General features: G+C 34.9%; 2 protein-coding genes across 2 annotated transcripts in view; both read left to right on the top strand.

Moving 5' to 3' along the window:
• Window positions 1-7,984: 7,984 nt before the first annotated feature.
• Window positions 7,985-13,983, top strand: LOC127160591 (E3 ubiquitin-protein ligase TRIM47-like). Its single transcript, XM_051103228.1, has 5 exons — window positions 7,985-8,126; window positions 9,436-10,190; window positions 11,013-11,155; window positions 13,662-13,876; window positions 13,967-13,983. The coding sequence occupies exons 2-5, from the start codon at window positions 9,438-9,440 to the stop codon at window positions 13,981-13,983; spliced, it is 1,128 nt and encodes a 375-aa protein (XP_050959185.1). The 5' UTR covers window positions 7,985-8,126; window positions 9,436-9,437.
• The window catches only part of LOC127160593 (uncharacterized), a 16,143-nt gene continuing 9,905 nt past the window's right edge, over window positions 11,017-17,254 (top strand). Inside the window, exons 1-6 of the mRNA XM_051103230.1 lie at window positions 11,017-11,155; window positions 13,662-13,881; window positions 13,967-14,043; window positions 14,906-15,168; window positions 15,258-15,335; window positions 15,605-15,675. Coding sequence (XP_050959187.1) covers window positions 14,025-14,043; window positions 14,906-15,168; window positions 15,258-15,335; window positions 15,605-15,675 — 431 coding nt within the window. The 5' untranslated portion in view covers window positions 11,017-11,155; window positions 13,662-13,881; window positions 13,967-14,024. The remainder of the gene's footprint in view (window positions 11,156-13,661; window positions 13,882-13,966; window positions 14,044-14,905; window positions 15,169-15,257; window positions 15,336-15,604; window positions 15,676-17,254) is intronic.

Raw genomic sequence — 17,254 nt, 5'->3', positions numbered from 1 at the left:
TTGTTAGCGATCTCCTGGATTTGGCGTCAGATACATTTTATAATAACAAACATTAACTTTAGATACCAGTCAGCAATCGCAAGCAGTTTGTGTCAAATAAAAACATTTTCTGTTAATATAAAATAACTTGAAAAAGTTCAAAAAATACATTTAATATTTTTGTATATTTCTGCACGGTTCGTTATTTCGAGATACTAAGTTGTTATTTCGACATAAGTCTCATTATGATAAGGTTTGTAGTTATTTCGATATGAGCCACTAGAGGGCAGAATAAGACAGGGACTCTTTAATTAAAGGACGCCTTTTAATTATGTTCACCTACTGTTAAGCACTTATAAGTTGGTGCTCCAAAATCCTAGAGGTTTATCATGGGAATTTGCATTCATGCCAGGAATTCATTCAAGACTAAGCTTTATTGAAGTTTAAGGAGCCCATAAATGCTACATATTACCGTAAAAGGTTATCATTAATACCATATAGGCGTTTATTCTGTGTAGTTTTCATAACACTGGATATTGTACTAATTCGTACTTTTCTAATACTGTAAGTGGCCTAATGGGCAATTAACTTATTTTGCAATTGCATAGCTAGCTTTTAGTTTTGTGCTAATGGCCAGTATTGCTCTTTTAGCTTTATAGTTTATCTATTAGATCTGGTTCAGTGTGCTGGGAATATTCGCAAGTTTTATCAGCTTTATCAGTCGGTTTCCGTATACCCACTTCTAAATCCCCTCTGATGTGCATAGTGTCCTGTATTAGCCAATATCATTACAGTTCACCACATGGTAGCTAATCCAATCGCACGTGAATAAATGCAAATATCCCCTAAAAACACCCAGTAAAGACGGTTAGGACCGTGGCCGGCTTCCTTAGAAATATGATTGTGCCCGCGCCCGCTTCGTCCCATCCCGCAGTCAGAGAGGATGCCGACAGTGACAGAAATGCCTCCTGTTTATGTCGCCTGATCATGTCAGGAGAGGCGCGCAGATTTGTACAATAATAATTAGCCTCCTTATTGATTACTAATTTGAATCAGTACATTATAACGAAAACAATATCTTAAATAAATTAAGAGTAGGAGTGCACGGGGCACAAACTAAGGCGGGGTTAATTGTAACACGCGTGGTTTACATATTTCCACACACACCAGCATAACCAAATTTATGGTATTTACTAGATGCCATAGCAACACTATACAGAGAAAAAAGTGCGCCAAAATTCAAAAGCCTTTTGCAGATATCGCTGAATATTTATTTTACCATAGTAAAAGTACATTTCTGGCTGAAGTAATTTTTCATCTCAGTTTTTAGTATTCATTTAAAATGAGACAAATATGATATTATTTTAATCTGTTATTTATCAGTCTCGATAGTTTATTAATGCTCGACAAACCAGCAGAAGACACGAACCAGTTTTATATTCCAATTGCACTGATGGGGAATGTTGTAACACTGCATTACAATCTGCCCCGCTGTATTAAACTGTTCTATGACATTAGCGATGTAGACATTTCACTATTTACTTTTATGGATTTTAATAAGAAAGCACAAGAAACAGGTGAGTAAAAATATACTCTATTAAAAATATAGTTTCACTCCTGAAACTTTGCTGCATGCAGGGTTCTTGGTCCTTTTAGCAGCACATAAAGCGATTATAGTCTAGAAAGCGAGCAAATAGCGCTTCTATATAGTCACTAAAAAGCTGTCACTCACTTAAATTTATTGCAATCTCACAATGTTCCGTTACAATCAATGAAGCTCTCGAAACTGCAAATACATCGTGTGTACTTGTGGCGTTTGGCATTCGAGTAAATTCTCACTGTCTCACCCTGTATCTATTTATATATTTCCTTATTAATATCTTAATATATTATTATATATTTTATTAACCACTAGCACACACAAACATTATTCCACTCTCCTCCTGACCGTAGACGCAGGTTTGCAAGCCACTTTATATTGCGTTTTTCAGAATTAGGCGATTATACGATTGTGTGAAGTTAACAAATAAACCAGATCAGTGGTGGTGTGTGTACTCTTAATTTATTTAAGATATTGTTTTCGTTATAATGTAGTGATTCAAATTAGTAATCAATATAGGCTAACTATTATTTTACTACTCCAGCGCATGAAGAGGCGGCATTTCTGTCACTGTCGGCATCCTCTCCGACTGTTGCGGGACGGGACGAAGCGGGCGTGGGCGCTATCCTATTTCTAAGGAAGCCGGCCACGGTCTTGACTGCGTAAGTCCCACTAAACATTGGACGTCGGATAGACGTGCAGATCATGTCTATATTGGGTCCGTCGGTCCATGACCAATTATGGACATCTATTCGACGTCCAAACTAGGTCCACTATTTGGACGTCCAACCATGACCCAACTTGAACGTCATTTTGACGTTCAACATTTGACCTAATCTGTCTTATTTTTTTTGGACGTCATTTGGATGTCTATGGCAGTTGTGATATACACATTGGACGTCGGATAGACGTGCAGATCATGTCTATATCGGGTCCGTCGGTCCGACCAATTCTGAACATCTATTCGACGTCCAAACTAGGTCCACTATTTGGACGTCTATCCATTACCCAACTTGGACGTCATTTTGACGTTCAACATTTGATCTGGGTTTTTTTGGACGTCATTTGGACGTCTATGGCAGTTGCAGTAAATGTGTTTTACAAAATAGAGCCTATCAACATGATTATATATATGAATACAGATTATTTATAAACAAACAAGATTTATTATCTGTATTACTATTTATTTATTTGGTAGCCCATATGTTTTTTTTTTTTTTTTTTTTTTTTTACATTTTCCTGTTCTCCTTTAACAGTTTTTATTTTATTTAAAGTAGCCTATAATCAAGTTATTTATTTTTTTTTTTTTTATATTATATATATATATATATATATATATATATATATATATATATATATATATATATATATATATAAATTATATTTATATGAATTTATATATTTTATATAAAAAAAAATCATGGTAGCCTAGCCTATCCACCTTATTCCTATCTTAAAAAGAACCAACAGCTGCAAAAAAGTCAAGGACAGACAGCTCTCTATCAAGCTAGGCAACAATATAAGTTCTTTGATCAAGGAGGATTTCAACCAGGCAAAAACCAGTCAGCATCACTCTGATTGGCTGAAACGAGCACATCATCATAAACGCCACTCTGATTGGCCGAGGCAAGACGAGGCATTTGGCGGCTTGGCGCGAGTCAGAGCCGTAGTGTTCTGGACGGCACAGGTCTTCAGATCACTGGTGAACCCGTTTCCTAGAAATTGAAGCTAAGTTCGGTCAGCATTTATTTCAATGGCCATGTGTACGTATAGTCTTTGGCGTTATTGTCTTACAATAAAGCTGCGAATGGTCAAGGGTCACAGCACGCATTTTTTCGTCTTACATTAGCTTGTTACTTGTGCTAGCTACGGGGTTTACAGATAATGCAAGGTTGGTTGATGTTACTGTCTCTTAGTCACTTTAATCGTTCATGAAATTAACATTATACGTTTTATTGTAAACAGCAGGTGATAAGCATACAAAGGTGTAATGCATTTCCAGTTCAAACTGCTGAGCCAAACAAAGGTACAGGAAAATGAATACATGATACAGAAAACATGTCATCCACCCTCTTGAAACATAGGACTACATAGAAGTTGTATAAAAAATGACGTGTTAAATCAAAATTTTATGTTGAAAAGATGTCCACAAACGACCACTTTTGGACTATAAATAGCCCTTACATGGAGGTCCCACCGACGTCAACATTAGACGTGCGGTAGACGTCGAAAAAAGACGTCGTCTGGCGTTACAAAACAACCCCATCAATGGACGGAAATTGGACGTCCAAAAATTACATGGAAAAGACGTCACTACGACGTCACATTGCGCAGTGGGGTGTCTTTACTGGGTGTTGGATTAGCTATCATGTGGTGAACTGTCATGATTTTGTCTAATACAGAACACTATGATGCACATTAGAGGGGATTTAGAAGTGGGTATAAGCAAAGCCGACTGATAAAGCTGATAAAACTTGCGAATATTCCCAGCACACTGAACCAGATCTAATAGATAAACTATAAAAGAGCAATACTGGCCATTAGCACAAAACTAAAAGCTAGCTATGCAATTGTAAAATAAGTTAATTGCCCATTAGGCCACGTACAGTATTAGAAAAGTACGAATTAGTACAATATCCAGTGTTATGAAAACTACACAGAATAAACGCCTATAGGGTATTAATGATAACCTTTTACGGTAATATGTAGCATTTATGGGCTCCTTAAACTTCAATAAAGCTTAGTCTTGAATGAATTCCTGGCATGAATGCAAATTCCCATGATAAACCTCTAGGATTTTGGAGCACCAACTTATAAGTGCTTAACAGTAGGTGAACATAATTAAAAGGCGTCCTTTAATTGAGTCCCTGTCTTATTCTGCCCTCTAGTGGCTCATATCGAAATAACTACAAACCTTATCATAATGAGACTTATGTCGAAATAACGACTTAGTATCTCGAAATAACGAATTATTATGTCAAAATAACGACTTAGTATTTCGAAAAAACGAGTTATGTCGAAATAACGACGTAATATCTCGAAATAACTAGTTATGTCGAAATAACGACTAATATCTCGAAATAACGAGTTATTTTGAAATAAGGAGATAAGTTTTAAATTTTTTTCCTCCCCCACCATAAGTTTTCTTTTTTTCCCCCCACCAAATAACGAGTTAAGAAGTAACGACTTAAATAACGAGTTATGTCAAAATAACGAGATTTTTTTTTTCTCCCCTCCACTATAGGTTTTCTTTTTTTTCCCCACCATGCAGTTCAGGGCTTCTGTACCTGACAGTTTTTTTTAAATTATTTTATATGAACAGAAAATGTTTCTATTTGACAGAAACTGTCCGCTATTGTTGACTGGTATCTGAAGCTATGTTTATTATTATAAAATGTATCTGACGCGATTTCATGAGATCGCCAGCAAGTACAATGTAACTGTACAAAAAAAAAAAAAAAAAAAAAAGTATTTTTTTTGACACCAAAGGCCTGACACAATTTTCAAGTTATTTTATATGAATAGAAAATGTTTCTATTTGACAGAATCTGCCTGCGATTGCTGACTGGTATCTGAAGTTTATGTTTATTAGTACAAAATGTATTTGACCCGAATGTAACCATACAAAAATATGAAATGTATTTATTTGACGCCCTGACACACTTTTCAAGTTATTTTATATGAACAGAATGTGTTTTTATGCGACAAAAACTGCTTGCGATTGCTGACTGGTATCTGAAGGTAATGTTTATTAATATAAAATGTATTTGAAGCGAACTCCACAAGATCGCTGTCAAGTATCATGTAACCGTACAATATATATATATATATATATATATATATATATATATATATATATTTATGTGACACCAAAGCCCTGACAGTTTTTTCAAGTTATTTTATATGAACAGAAAATGTTTTCATTTGACAGAAACTGCCTGCCATTGCTGACTGGCACATGAAGTTATGATGTAAAGGTACAATAATATGAAATGTATTTATTTGACACCAAAGCCCTGATACTTTTCTAGTTATTTTACAAAAACAGAAAATGTTTTTATTTGACAATCCTGGCTCCGAAATCCCGATCTGAAATGATGGTTAGCAAATCATTTATTCAGACTGGGACTTCCGAGGGCGGATCGCAAATCATTTGATTCAGATCCGATCTTCTGACCGGGTTTGTGAATCATTTCGTGAATTAAATGATTCGCGAACCGCCTTCCAAAATTCTAATTTGAAATGATGGGTCGCGAATCATTATTCAATGCGGGATTTCAGAGCGCAGATCGCGAATCAAAAGATCCGAAATTCAGAGCCGATTTGCGAATCATTTTGTGAATTGGTTGATTCGCGATTTGCGTTCCGAAATCCCGATCTGAAACAATGGTTAGCGAAACATTATTCAGTTCGGCACTTCATAGCTCCGATGGTGAATCATTTGATTCAGATCCAAACTTCTGAGTGGGTTCGCGAATCATTTCGTGAATTAAATGATTCGCGATTAGCGCTCCGAAATCCCGATCTGAAGTGATGGTTCGCGAATCATTATTCAGATCGGGACTTCGGGGCACGGATCGCGATTCATTTGATTTAGATCTGATCTTCTGAGCGGGTTCGCGAATCATTCGTGAATTAAATGATTCGCGATTCGCGCTCCGAAATCCCGATCTGAAGTGATGGTTCGCGAATCATTATTCAGGTCGGGACTTCGGGGCACGGATCGCGAATCATTTGATTTAGATCTGATCTTCTGAGCGGGTTCGCGAATCATTCGTGAATTAAATGATTCGCGATTAGCGCTCCGAAATCCCGATCTGAAGTGATGGTTCGCGAATCATTATTCAGATCGGGACTTCGGGGCACGGATCGCGAATCATTTGATTTAGATCTGATCTTCTGAGCGGGTTTGTGAATCATTTCGTGAATTGAATGATTCGCGATCCGCGTTCCTGAAACAATGGTCCGAGAATCCCGCCGAGCCGAGGGGGAACTTTTAATTGAAACGATAGAGCCGTTTCTTTATTAAGTTAATTTAGAATACATTTGGAACATTTTGTGTTTGTTAAATTCAAGCTTTTCCTTTTTAAAGTAACGACCAAACTCGGTTAATTAACTGGCTGATATATGAGAAAATAAAAACAATGTTGGCAAAGCTATAGGCTTGCTGGCGTTTAAAAACGTTTTTACTTTATTTTATTTTTTGAAACACTGAGACATCGTTTATATATATATTATATATATATATATATATATATATATATATATATATATTTTAACATGCATTAAAATATTTTTTCATGTTTATTTCGTGCCGCAAATATTAAAGAGGAAAAGATGATTGATTAACATGCTGCTTGATCTAAGGCTAATATAGTTATCTCACTACAAAGAGCGTAAAAAAAATAATTGTTTGTATTTTTCATAAAATTTACAGAATTTATAGGCTGAGACTTGCCTGCCACAAATAGGTAATGAATGAACCTGAAAACGTTAAATATTATTTCCAAACATTTATACCGTAAATAACTAACTAAACAGCGACTAAACAGCTTAATTCTGAGCTAAGTCCATCTGTTCCAAGAGATTTGTTGGCTTTTAAAGAGTTAATAGCTTCTTCAGTCTCTTTTTTTAAAGTGACAGAGGCATCACAAACATGCTGATCTGAAACACAACTGTTTTATGTAAAGCCTGAAAAAAATCATTCATATGCTTTGGGGATAATTTTGAAGCAAATAAATCACTGTAAAATTTGGCACATAACTTTGCAATACATCTTGGATCATCAGTAATATTGCCATCAACCATCAGTTTTTTTAATTTGATTAAATTTAATTTAGCTTGTTCTCTATCCAGTCTGAAAAAATAAGCAGAATTTTGTTCACCTCCTCAATCCATTTCCTTTTTTGCCAAATCACTACAAAATTTTCTAATATATTTGTGAATTTCATACTTAGTAATAATACTTAGTTTCATACTTAGTCCCAATAGCTACTGTATCTGTTCTCCTCTTTAACTTTATTCCAATTATTTTGAATTATCTTTATGATTTCATCTTTCACCTCATCATAGGCAATGGGGTATTTATTCACTAGATCTTCAGGAGGAGATTGGGGTTACCTTATTTTAACACAAGCCTCTGGTACGGCAATAAGCAGACAAAAGTGGAGCATGTCTATATGATTTTATATGCATTTGGGATTCATAAAATGCTAGTTATGAATTTGGAATTAACAAGGATGATTTAGTTGCTATGTCTACCCACAAATTTGCAAACTACCAAACCAAGTAGTTTCTACAATGATTATTTGTACATTAAATCTGTAATAACTTGATATTTGCCACTTTTCTTGTCAAAAAAGTTCATTACACTCTTCATTTACCACCAGGAATGAATTTGGAACTGTTTCACAGTCATGATTATGGGCAGGGCTGCTGTATGACTGCAGGTGACCAACGATTTCAGTGAAGGTGAAACTAAATAAAACAGATGAACTGGAAGCTTCTTCAAACAACAACCTTTTTATTCAAACACTGCTATTCACAGGTAAGTGATAGACATGTATGAATTAGTTCAGTATTTAATACCATGAAGCTGTATTATCAGAAGCAGTAATTGAATTTATTAAACGCTTGTTTGATGTGGACTGTTACCAAACATTAGAGACTAGGCTACTTGAGTAGGAACTGGGCTACTTGAACTACAGACAAATAACCAAAGTCTGTGAAAACTACTTTATAAAATGAAAATGACATCTGACGTTCAGAGGATCTTTATTTGTTGGGTTACAGTATTTCTTTAAAAAACATTGACCCAATATGACAAAAAAATATTTTTTGTGACCAAATGTATTTGAAATATGCTTAATATATGTTGCAAACAGGGAAGCTCAATGAAATATATATTTGAAATGGTATATATATATATATATATATCGACAATCATGTACCAAAATATATTTCTAGTTTTAAATGTATTTCTGTGGTAAGAAAATTATTTTTTGGACTGAAATATACAGAGGTCAAAATATATTTTTAAATGCTTTTAAAAAATATATTTATATGTGGCCAAAAATATATTGGTAGAAAATATATTTACAATTAATATATAAATTTGCATATTTTTTAAAAATATATTTTAAATGTAGAAATATATTAAAAAGCCAAAAATATTTTTTTATGTAAATATATTTTTGAATATATGTTTTTAAATATTTAAATGTGTTTTTTTTTTATTTTGTTTTTATTATTATTATTTTTTTGCTGTGATGTTTGCTATGAATAACCTTCTGATGTGCTGTTCTGCCTGTGGTGGAGTAGCCTAGCAGTTAAAGATTTGGAATAACTGCTGCGTCAGAGTAACAACAGTTTACAATAGTTTAGTTACAATATTTAGGCAATATTTTAATTAATTTGTACATACTCTTGAATAAAACAGAATCTCCAGGGAAAAACATTGTACTTTGTACTTCTTAGTCTCATTTAGACCTTTAAGTTAATCATTATCAAAAGATAAATCCTGAAAAAAAGATCTCAGTGGGAGTTGCTTGACTTATGCAAGACACCTATAAAAACACAAGCTACAAGTTGTCATCTTTTTCCGTGAGCACTATACGTCTATATAATTACATAACAGTTTATAGGTTGCATGGAAAGAAATATTTTGTCAGTATACATGGCTACTTGTGAATCACTGTATGATAGTTTTTTGGCCAAAGAATAGTGTAGTTACGCCATCAGCCAGCAGGAGCTACGTTCTAACCTAAACTAAACTTTCACCCTGTGCATAAAAATAGTAGACTTATTGGAATTATCCAGAAATGTAGATGATATATTGTCATTATTTACCTTTTCAGCCATGGCATCCTCCAGTGGTCCACTAAATAAGGAACTCCACTGCTCCATCTGTCTGGATGTGTTCACTGATCCAGTCACCACTCCATGTGGACACAACTTCTGCAGAACCTGCCTGGACAAGTGCTGGACAAACACACAGATCTACTGCTGTCCATCCTGTAAAGAAACATTCAGCAGAAGACCTGATCTTGAGATTAATACAACCAGTGGGGCTATAACAGGGGGGGAGTTCAGGATGGCCATTCAAAGGGCCATGATTGGAGAGCGGGGCACCGGAAAGCAACCTCTACTGAGGGGGACAAACCTACACCTGCTTTCACTCCCCCAAAAGCAAATTCTACACAGGCCCCAAGTCAATGTGCTACTCAGGGGTCCCAGAAACCATAGCGACACCTCTGAATACAATGCTGAGAGTTTTGCAGAACAGTTTCAGGAGAAGCTCAATTTAGGAAAATCTGACGTGTTCTGTGACTTCTGTGTTGAAAGAAAGCAGAAAGCTGTGAAGTCCTGTCTGACGTGTCAAAGCTCTTACTGTGAGACTCACCTGGAGCCTCATCACAGAGTCCCACGTCTAAAGAAACACAAACTGATCAACGCTGTGAAAAATCTGGATGATTATATATACCAGAAACATGAGAAACCTCTGGAAGTGTTCTGCAGAGATGATCAGACGTGTGTGTGTCTGTCCTGCACTGAAGGAGGCCACAGGACTCACAACAGTGTTCCTGTAAAGGAGAAGATTGAACAGAAAAAGGCAAGAGATACCAAAAAATACTTTAAATACCACATGAAATGTAGTTTTCCTTTCTCTGTGTTGACACACTAAAGCACTAGTCCCTTTTTTATGTTATGGGTCGGTCACACTATGTGGGAGAGTGGAAACAAAAGGTTCTGTGAAGTCTCTTCATATTTTACTGTGTTCCAAAGTTCAAGTCTGGTGAACTTTGGTGAATTCATATCAAATGAAACGCTGTGACCAACAAAACATCGATATGTTACATAAGGCATGACCTCTTAACCAACTTAAGAGAACATAAATTTAAAACTGAAGTGCTGTGGGAAAGAGTAGACAACTATGTTTTTACATTTTAGATTTGTATTTTGTATATATTTGATCTGGGTATATTACTTACAAATTGCAATCTATCACTGATTACATGATGAGACCTGTAGTTAGTAATATATAAGAGGTTTTAGGGTAATGTATTCTAAATACCTTTTAAATTACTTTAAGATTACTTTTTGTCTAACTTGTTTTAAACTCACCATTAAACATTCTATATATATAAAACAAAGAGAAATTTTGCTATTTGTCCTATTATGCTCTTTTACAAAGTCTTGATTTTATTTTGGGGGTGTACTAGAACATCCTCTCGTGCTTGGTGGTTCATAATCATACAATCTCTGGGTTGCAAGTCAGACTCACTAACCATTAGGGCATGACTGCCCCACAGAGCAAGCATAACTTATATCTAAGTGACTAGAGCCAATAACATAGCCATTACTAGAATGCATAGTATTGCTGGTTTGACATTGATTTATGTAAGGTTTTTAAGGTAAAATGTTTGTTTGACAGGCATTACCATCAGAAGTGGAATCAGCAGCAAGAGCTCTTATTGATGTGTTAGCCAGGGGCCTGGATTCATCTTCATCAAACGGCCTTACTCCTTTGCCTACTCTGACAGAACCTGAAAATAGGCTGAAGCAGGCATTAAAAAGGTAATTTGCGTTTACCATTTGAATATTTAGCATAATATTTTAAAACTAGATGAGTAAAGTTTGAGAACAAACTCTACGTTGGCTTGAGAAAGCCTATAGCCTGAAAGTTTGAAGCAGTTGTAAAAGTATGACAGTTGATGTTGTTATCATGATTTAGCACAATGCTAGATTAGCAAGTTAATAACATGATTCTAGCATGATTAGTAACTTACTATCGTGTTGTTAGCATGATTAACAAGTCACTAGTATGTTTATAGCCTGATTAGAATGTTACTAGCATGTTTCTAACATTAGCTTGTTATTAGCTTGTTGTTAGCATGTTGTTGGCATGTTTCTAGCATGATTAACATGTTACTACCCTGTAATTAGCATGATTAGAACGTTCCTAGCTTGTTGCTAGCATGTTGTTAGCATGTTTCTAGCATGGTTAGCATGTTACAACCATGTTGTTAGCATGATTAGCAAGTTACTAGAGTGTCGCTAGCATGTTTCTAACATTATTAGCTAGTTACTACTATGATTAGAGTGTTGCTAACATGATTAGCATGTTACTAGAGTGTTGCTAGCATGATGAACATGTTGTTAGCATGTGTCTAGCATGATTAACATGTTACTAACATGTTTCTAACATTATTAGCTTGTTGTTAGCATGCTGTTGACATGTTTCTAACTTGATTAGCATGTTACTACCCTGTTATTAGCATGATTAGCATGTTACTAGCTTGTTACTGGCATGTTGTTAGCATGTTTCTAGCATGGTTAGCATGTTACAACCATGTTGTTAGCATCATTAGCAAGTTACTAGAGTGTTGCTAGCATGATTAACATGTTACTAGCATGTTTCTAACATTATTAGCTAGTTACTACTATGACTACAGTGTTGCTAATATGATTAACATGTTACTAAAGTGTTGCTAGCATGATTAACATGTTGCTACCACGTGTCTAGCATGATTAACATGTTACTAGCATGTTTCTAACATTATTACTTGTTATTAGCTTATTGATAGCATGATTAGCATGTTACTAGCTTGTTGCTTGCTAGCATGTTGTTATCATGTTTCTAGCATTATAAGCATGGTACAACCATGTTGTTAACATGATTATCAAGTTACTAACATGTTGCTACCATGATTAGCATATTACTAGCCTGTTTGCTAGCATGTTTCTAACATAATTAACATATTACTAGCATGTTGTTAGCATGATTAGCATATTACTAACATGCTGTTAACATGACTAGCATGTTGCTATCATGTTTCTAACATGATTACCAAGTTACTAGCATGTTGCTAGCTTGATTAGCAAGTTACTAGTATGTTGATAGCATGTTTCTAACATGGTTATCAAGTTAGTAGCTTTTTACTAGAATTATTAGCAAGTTACTAGCAGTTGTTAGCATGATTAACAAGTTACTAGCATGTTGCTAACGTGTTTCTAGCATAATTAACATGTTATTAGCTTGTTGCTAACGTGTTTGTCTAACATGATTAGCAAGCCTAGGCTTGTTGTCTAGTCTTAGCTGGTTTAAGCTGAAAATAGCTGCTTTAATCTTAGCTGGTCTTTTAGCAGGTCTCCCAGCTTGGTCAGCTGAGTCCAGCTAAAAAATGGCTAAAACCACTTTAAAACCAGCCTGGGAGACCAGCCAAAGCAGCCATTTACTTTAGGCTGGTTTTAGCTGCTTTTTAAGTAGGGAGTTGTTAAGATTTGCTATAGCAAGAAACAGCTTAGATACACCATAAGTCTCTTTGTATAAAAGTTTTCACCCCCTTAATGAAAGTCTATGGGTTTTTAGCTGTTTTTTATAGTCTGGTTTTCAAAGACCATAAGCTGGATCAGTTAGAAAAGATATAGCAACTAACTTCAGACCAGTCTGAAGGTCTGACCCGAGTTTGGTGGCTGTAGCTTTAAAGCTCTAGGAGGAGAAACTGGCTAGGTTTTGTATCAGAAGCTTACATAGCAAATCAGTAAGTTGGCGCTCTAGTTGTCCGCTAGTAAAGAAAAAAAAAAAAAACACTTGAAAAATAACCCATGGAAACCGTGTAAAAGTAGCCCGGAGCCGTCTGCACTTTACTCGCATATGCTCGTGGGTGCGAACTGGAATCATAAACTAAGCTGCATTTGAGCCTTCAAGGCATTTTGAGCGCACAACATCGTCAAGTAAGTAACTTTAACAAATGTCACAGTATCCACTGTAGTTGTCCGCTAGTAAAAACATAGTTTTATGAGTCATTATCTGTGTTTCGCCATTATATAGCGTTTACTACAGGTTAGTTAGTGGATCAGGAGGCTCTGGCTGGTGTGACTGTGTGGGGCGGGGCTAATTTGCATATTTATAGATCCGCGTATAGTAAATGAGGCAAAGGGGGTAGAGTTACATTCAAGCTTTTTAAGGCATGAGGAAATTATTTTCACATGAAAAAACATTTAAATATTTAATTTTGATGATCAAAAAATGACTACAGGGGGACTTTATAAATTTGTCTTTTTGTCACTCTTACCGTAGGCAGTTCCAGAGTATGTTGGGGACTGAAAATGACCAGCCTAGGCGCAAAAAACGTTTCTCTGTGGCCAAACCTGGCAATGTGAAAAAGACAGATTTTCTCATTTATGTGCTCTCCGAACCAACCCTGTCGAGTCCAAAAGATGATGAAGACCTAAAACTTCTACATGCTGGGCTTGGAAAAAAGCTGTTAACTCTTCCAGACAGTTTTAAACACAGTGAGGTAATTGCAAACATGATGCAACTTTTTTTCCCCCCATGACTTAAAAAAAATTAATGATGAATGTGGTGTTTTATGTTTGTTTAAGATTGCCACTTTGCTTGAGGAAGAATTTCCTAAATTAAAAAGTCTTCAGGGGGGGCTGGATGTTTTACAAGTCTACAGGTATTTATATTTTGCATGTCAAGTATAAAAAAAATAATGAAGGATTTAGTACTGGTTTTTATTGAAAAAAGGGTGTGGAAATTGGAAATTATGCTGCCTTCTTGTGCTATCAGAAATGTCCTCCTTTGCACATCTAAAGTTCTAATTAGAAATGTATCACACTGAGCTGTTGCTTTTCTGATTTTGTAATGTCTGTCAAATACAGACCTGATTTTTCTGTGTGTTACACATTCAGTACACTTAAAATGACTATTCATAAATGTAAATACAGTATGCATTACAAGATGTACACTGTAAAAAAATAAAAAACAATTTGTTGAGTCAGCTTAAAATTATTTGTTACCCTGCTGCCTTAAAATTTTAAGTTTAGTCAACTTGAAATGTTGTTTTACTAAGTAACAACTTAGATATTGGTGTTTGCTAAACTTAGCAGATGGATAAGTAACCCAGCTGCCTTAAAATTTTAAGTTGATTCAACTCAAATATATAATTGTCACTTAGTATAATTTAACATTTCAAGTTGAATAAAGTTTTTTTTGAGTTGACTGAACTTAAAATTTTAAGGCAGCCAGGTTACAAATTATTTTAAGTTGACTGAACAAATTGTTTTTTAAAGTGTAGCTATTGTGGAAAAATCAATAAAGAATAGCAGTCACAGCAGCGATTGTTTTCCCCTCTGCCATGTTTAAAGTTTATGGCCTGCACATCAAAATTATTACTGAGCTTCCCAGTGGTAAATACAATTTAAGACATCATTCATGTCCAAATTTTAACTACGTAACTCATATTTATACAACAATTCTGATAGCAAATAAAGGCAGAATTAGTCCTGAGTTTGACTCTCCTCTGGTTTTACTTTTAGGTGGTGGTGAGCAGCAACATAAGCTGTCTATAATCCCCACAGACTCTGATGGATACTCAACTCGGCTCCTGAAATCGGTGTCGAATAATGGGAAGAACATGCTTTTTGTAGTTCCACTACAAGAGCAGCTTTCTATTGAACCTTTACCCTTTGATTCTGTGGAGTTTGCCAAGATGCCACAGTCAAACTGTATGAAATGTGGCAGGAAAATACCACTGTCATTGCTGCCCTCACACATTAAAGAGTGCGAAGTAACTAAGACTGTAGGTTTTGATTAAATGTTGTTTTTTTTTCAGATCATAAGGCTTTCTTTAATATTTCCATTGCCAATCCATTTTCATTATTTCATTAGGAGTCCATAACTGATGTGACTCTTCTTGATTATGAAGAGGAAAATGCATTTCATACAGATTTAGAACCACCATCACAGGTATTATGATCAAAATGTATTTCTTGATAAATGCATATATGTATTTTTGTTTAGCAAAATGCAAACTGTTGTGTGAGGCTATTCTGAAATTTAATGAGAATGATCTGAAACTTTTAACATCTTTAGCATCATTTCCTAAGGTAGAAAACACATAGTATTCAACAAATGTATGTTTAAATAATTATTTTTTTCGGTCAACAAATTGATTTGCTTTTGCTGGAAACCAAGGAGTAACATATATGGTTTTCCTACATTTAATTTTTTTACAGACTTGTCCCATTTGCCAGATGTCTTTCTCAGCTGATGTCTTACCTTTTCATGCAAGCATGTGTGGTGAAGGGTAAAGTTATACTACAATATGTAATACATTTATCCTTATTTGACCCTTATTTTAATAAAAGATCAGTCCACCCAAAGTTGATATTTCTCTCATAAGTGACAGACATCTACTCCATAAGTCCAGCAGTTATATTTAGAAGGCAGACTATTAATCCATATTGTTCCAGTCACTAAAAGTCTTGTGAAGGGAAATGACAAGTGTTTGAAAGAAACGCATCTACCATATCCAAATACAATATAACTATATAACCATAAGATGTGTTGCTGGGCAAAGAGGCAAATGATCCATAATGTTAAAGACCTTGTTTTTTAAAGGTATTAATTATGGATTTGTTTAAAATATCTTAAAACAGACTAAGATTAACAAAGTCAAAAGCTGAGCTGGAATTGAGGTGAAAAAAAAAAAAAAAAAAAAGAGACATATAATTTTTGGGTGGACCATTTTTTAAAATCCTTTCTACAATAGACAATGGACTGGTTTCATAGACAGGGCTTAGAAATGTGGTTCTAAACCTTTTTTGGGCCAGCGCCCCCTACCCATTATTCAGATCATCAAATCCGGAATAATAAATTTGATTATTATTTTGAGTTTATAATGAGGACTATTATTATATTTACAGTGCCATTCAAATTAATAAATACATTATTTGGCAATAAGTGTAATAACATTAATTTGCAGAGTTTTTAAGCATGTTGGTGATTAAATAATATATCATTTTGGTTATGGATTTTGGATTAGTTAGTCATGTGCCTCAAAAAGTAACCTAATGATTAATTAAAGCAGACAACTAGAAGTTGAAATACATAGCTTCGACCCATTGTGGTAATTAACACATGAATTTACACTATTAATATAATAAGTTATTAGGGAATTAATACATTATGACACATTTAACTAATAACAATTTATTGATTACTTAATCTATAAATCATATAGAATGTTCATTTGTTGCTGATGCAGTAATTATTAATATTTGGTTTAGTTCTTCATGAGTTACACACTAACTGTTATCTATTATCTGTGCAATATAAGCATGAATTAATGCATATTAGTGCCACCCTATTGTAAAGTGTTACCAACAATGGCAAAATGAGGGCTATAAATACCAAACAATAAGGCACATGACTAATGAGCAACCACAAAAAGCAACCACAACATGAGACATACACAATGCAGGAATACATGAGAATTGAGAGAAACACATGACAAGACAGGAGCCATGACTAAATATCAAAATAAAAGACATAAAAGCATGAACATGAAACAAAACCCAAACACCACGTTACAGCTAACCGTACAAATAAATATGGAAAGTGCACTTTGATGCATCTAGTGTAGTTTCTTTTGCAAGTCTCAGCTCATACATATTTGGTGTAAAATCTCCTGAACCAAAAGCTTCCCAAGAACATCTCAGACAAATCAAATGACACTGACATTTTAAGATATGTCAGTACAAGTGCATTCAGTTAAAACGGCTTAAACATGCATCTTATTCTGGGACTAGGATTTAAACCTCGTCCGTGAAACCAGGCAAACATCATTAGCTGTAAGGACTTTATTTTGTCTGTGTAGAATCAAT

The sequence above is a fragment of the Labeo rohita genome, unplaced genomic scaffold (assembly GCF_022985175.1).
Source record: "Labeo rohita strain BAU-BD-2019 unplaced genomic scaffold, IGBB_LRoh.1.0 scaffold_398, whole genome shotgun sequence".
In the NCBI taxonomy this organism is placed as follows: Eukaryota; Metazoa; Chordata; class Actinopteri; order Cypriniformes; family Cyprinidae; genus Labeo; species Labeo rohita.
The sequence above is the reverse complement of the archived record's forward strand: the minus strand, read 5'-3'. Positions and strand labels throughout refer to the sequence as shown.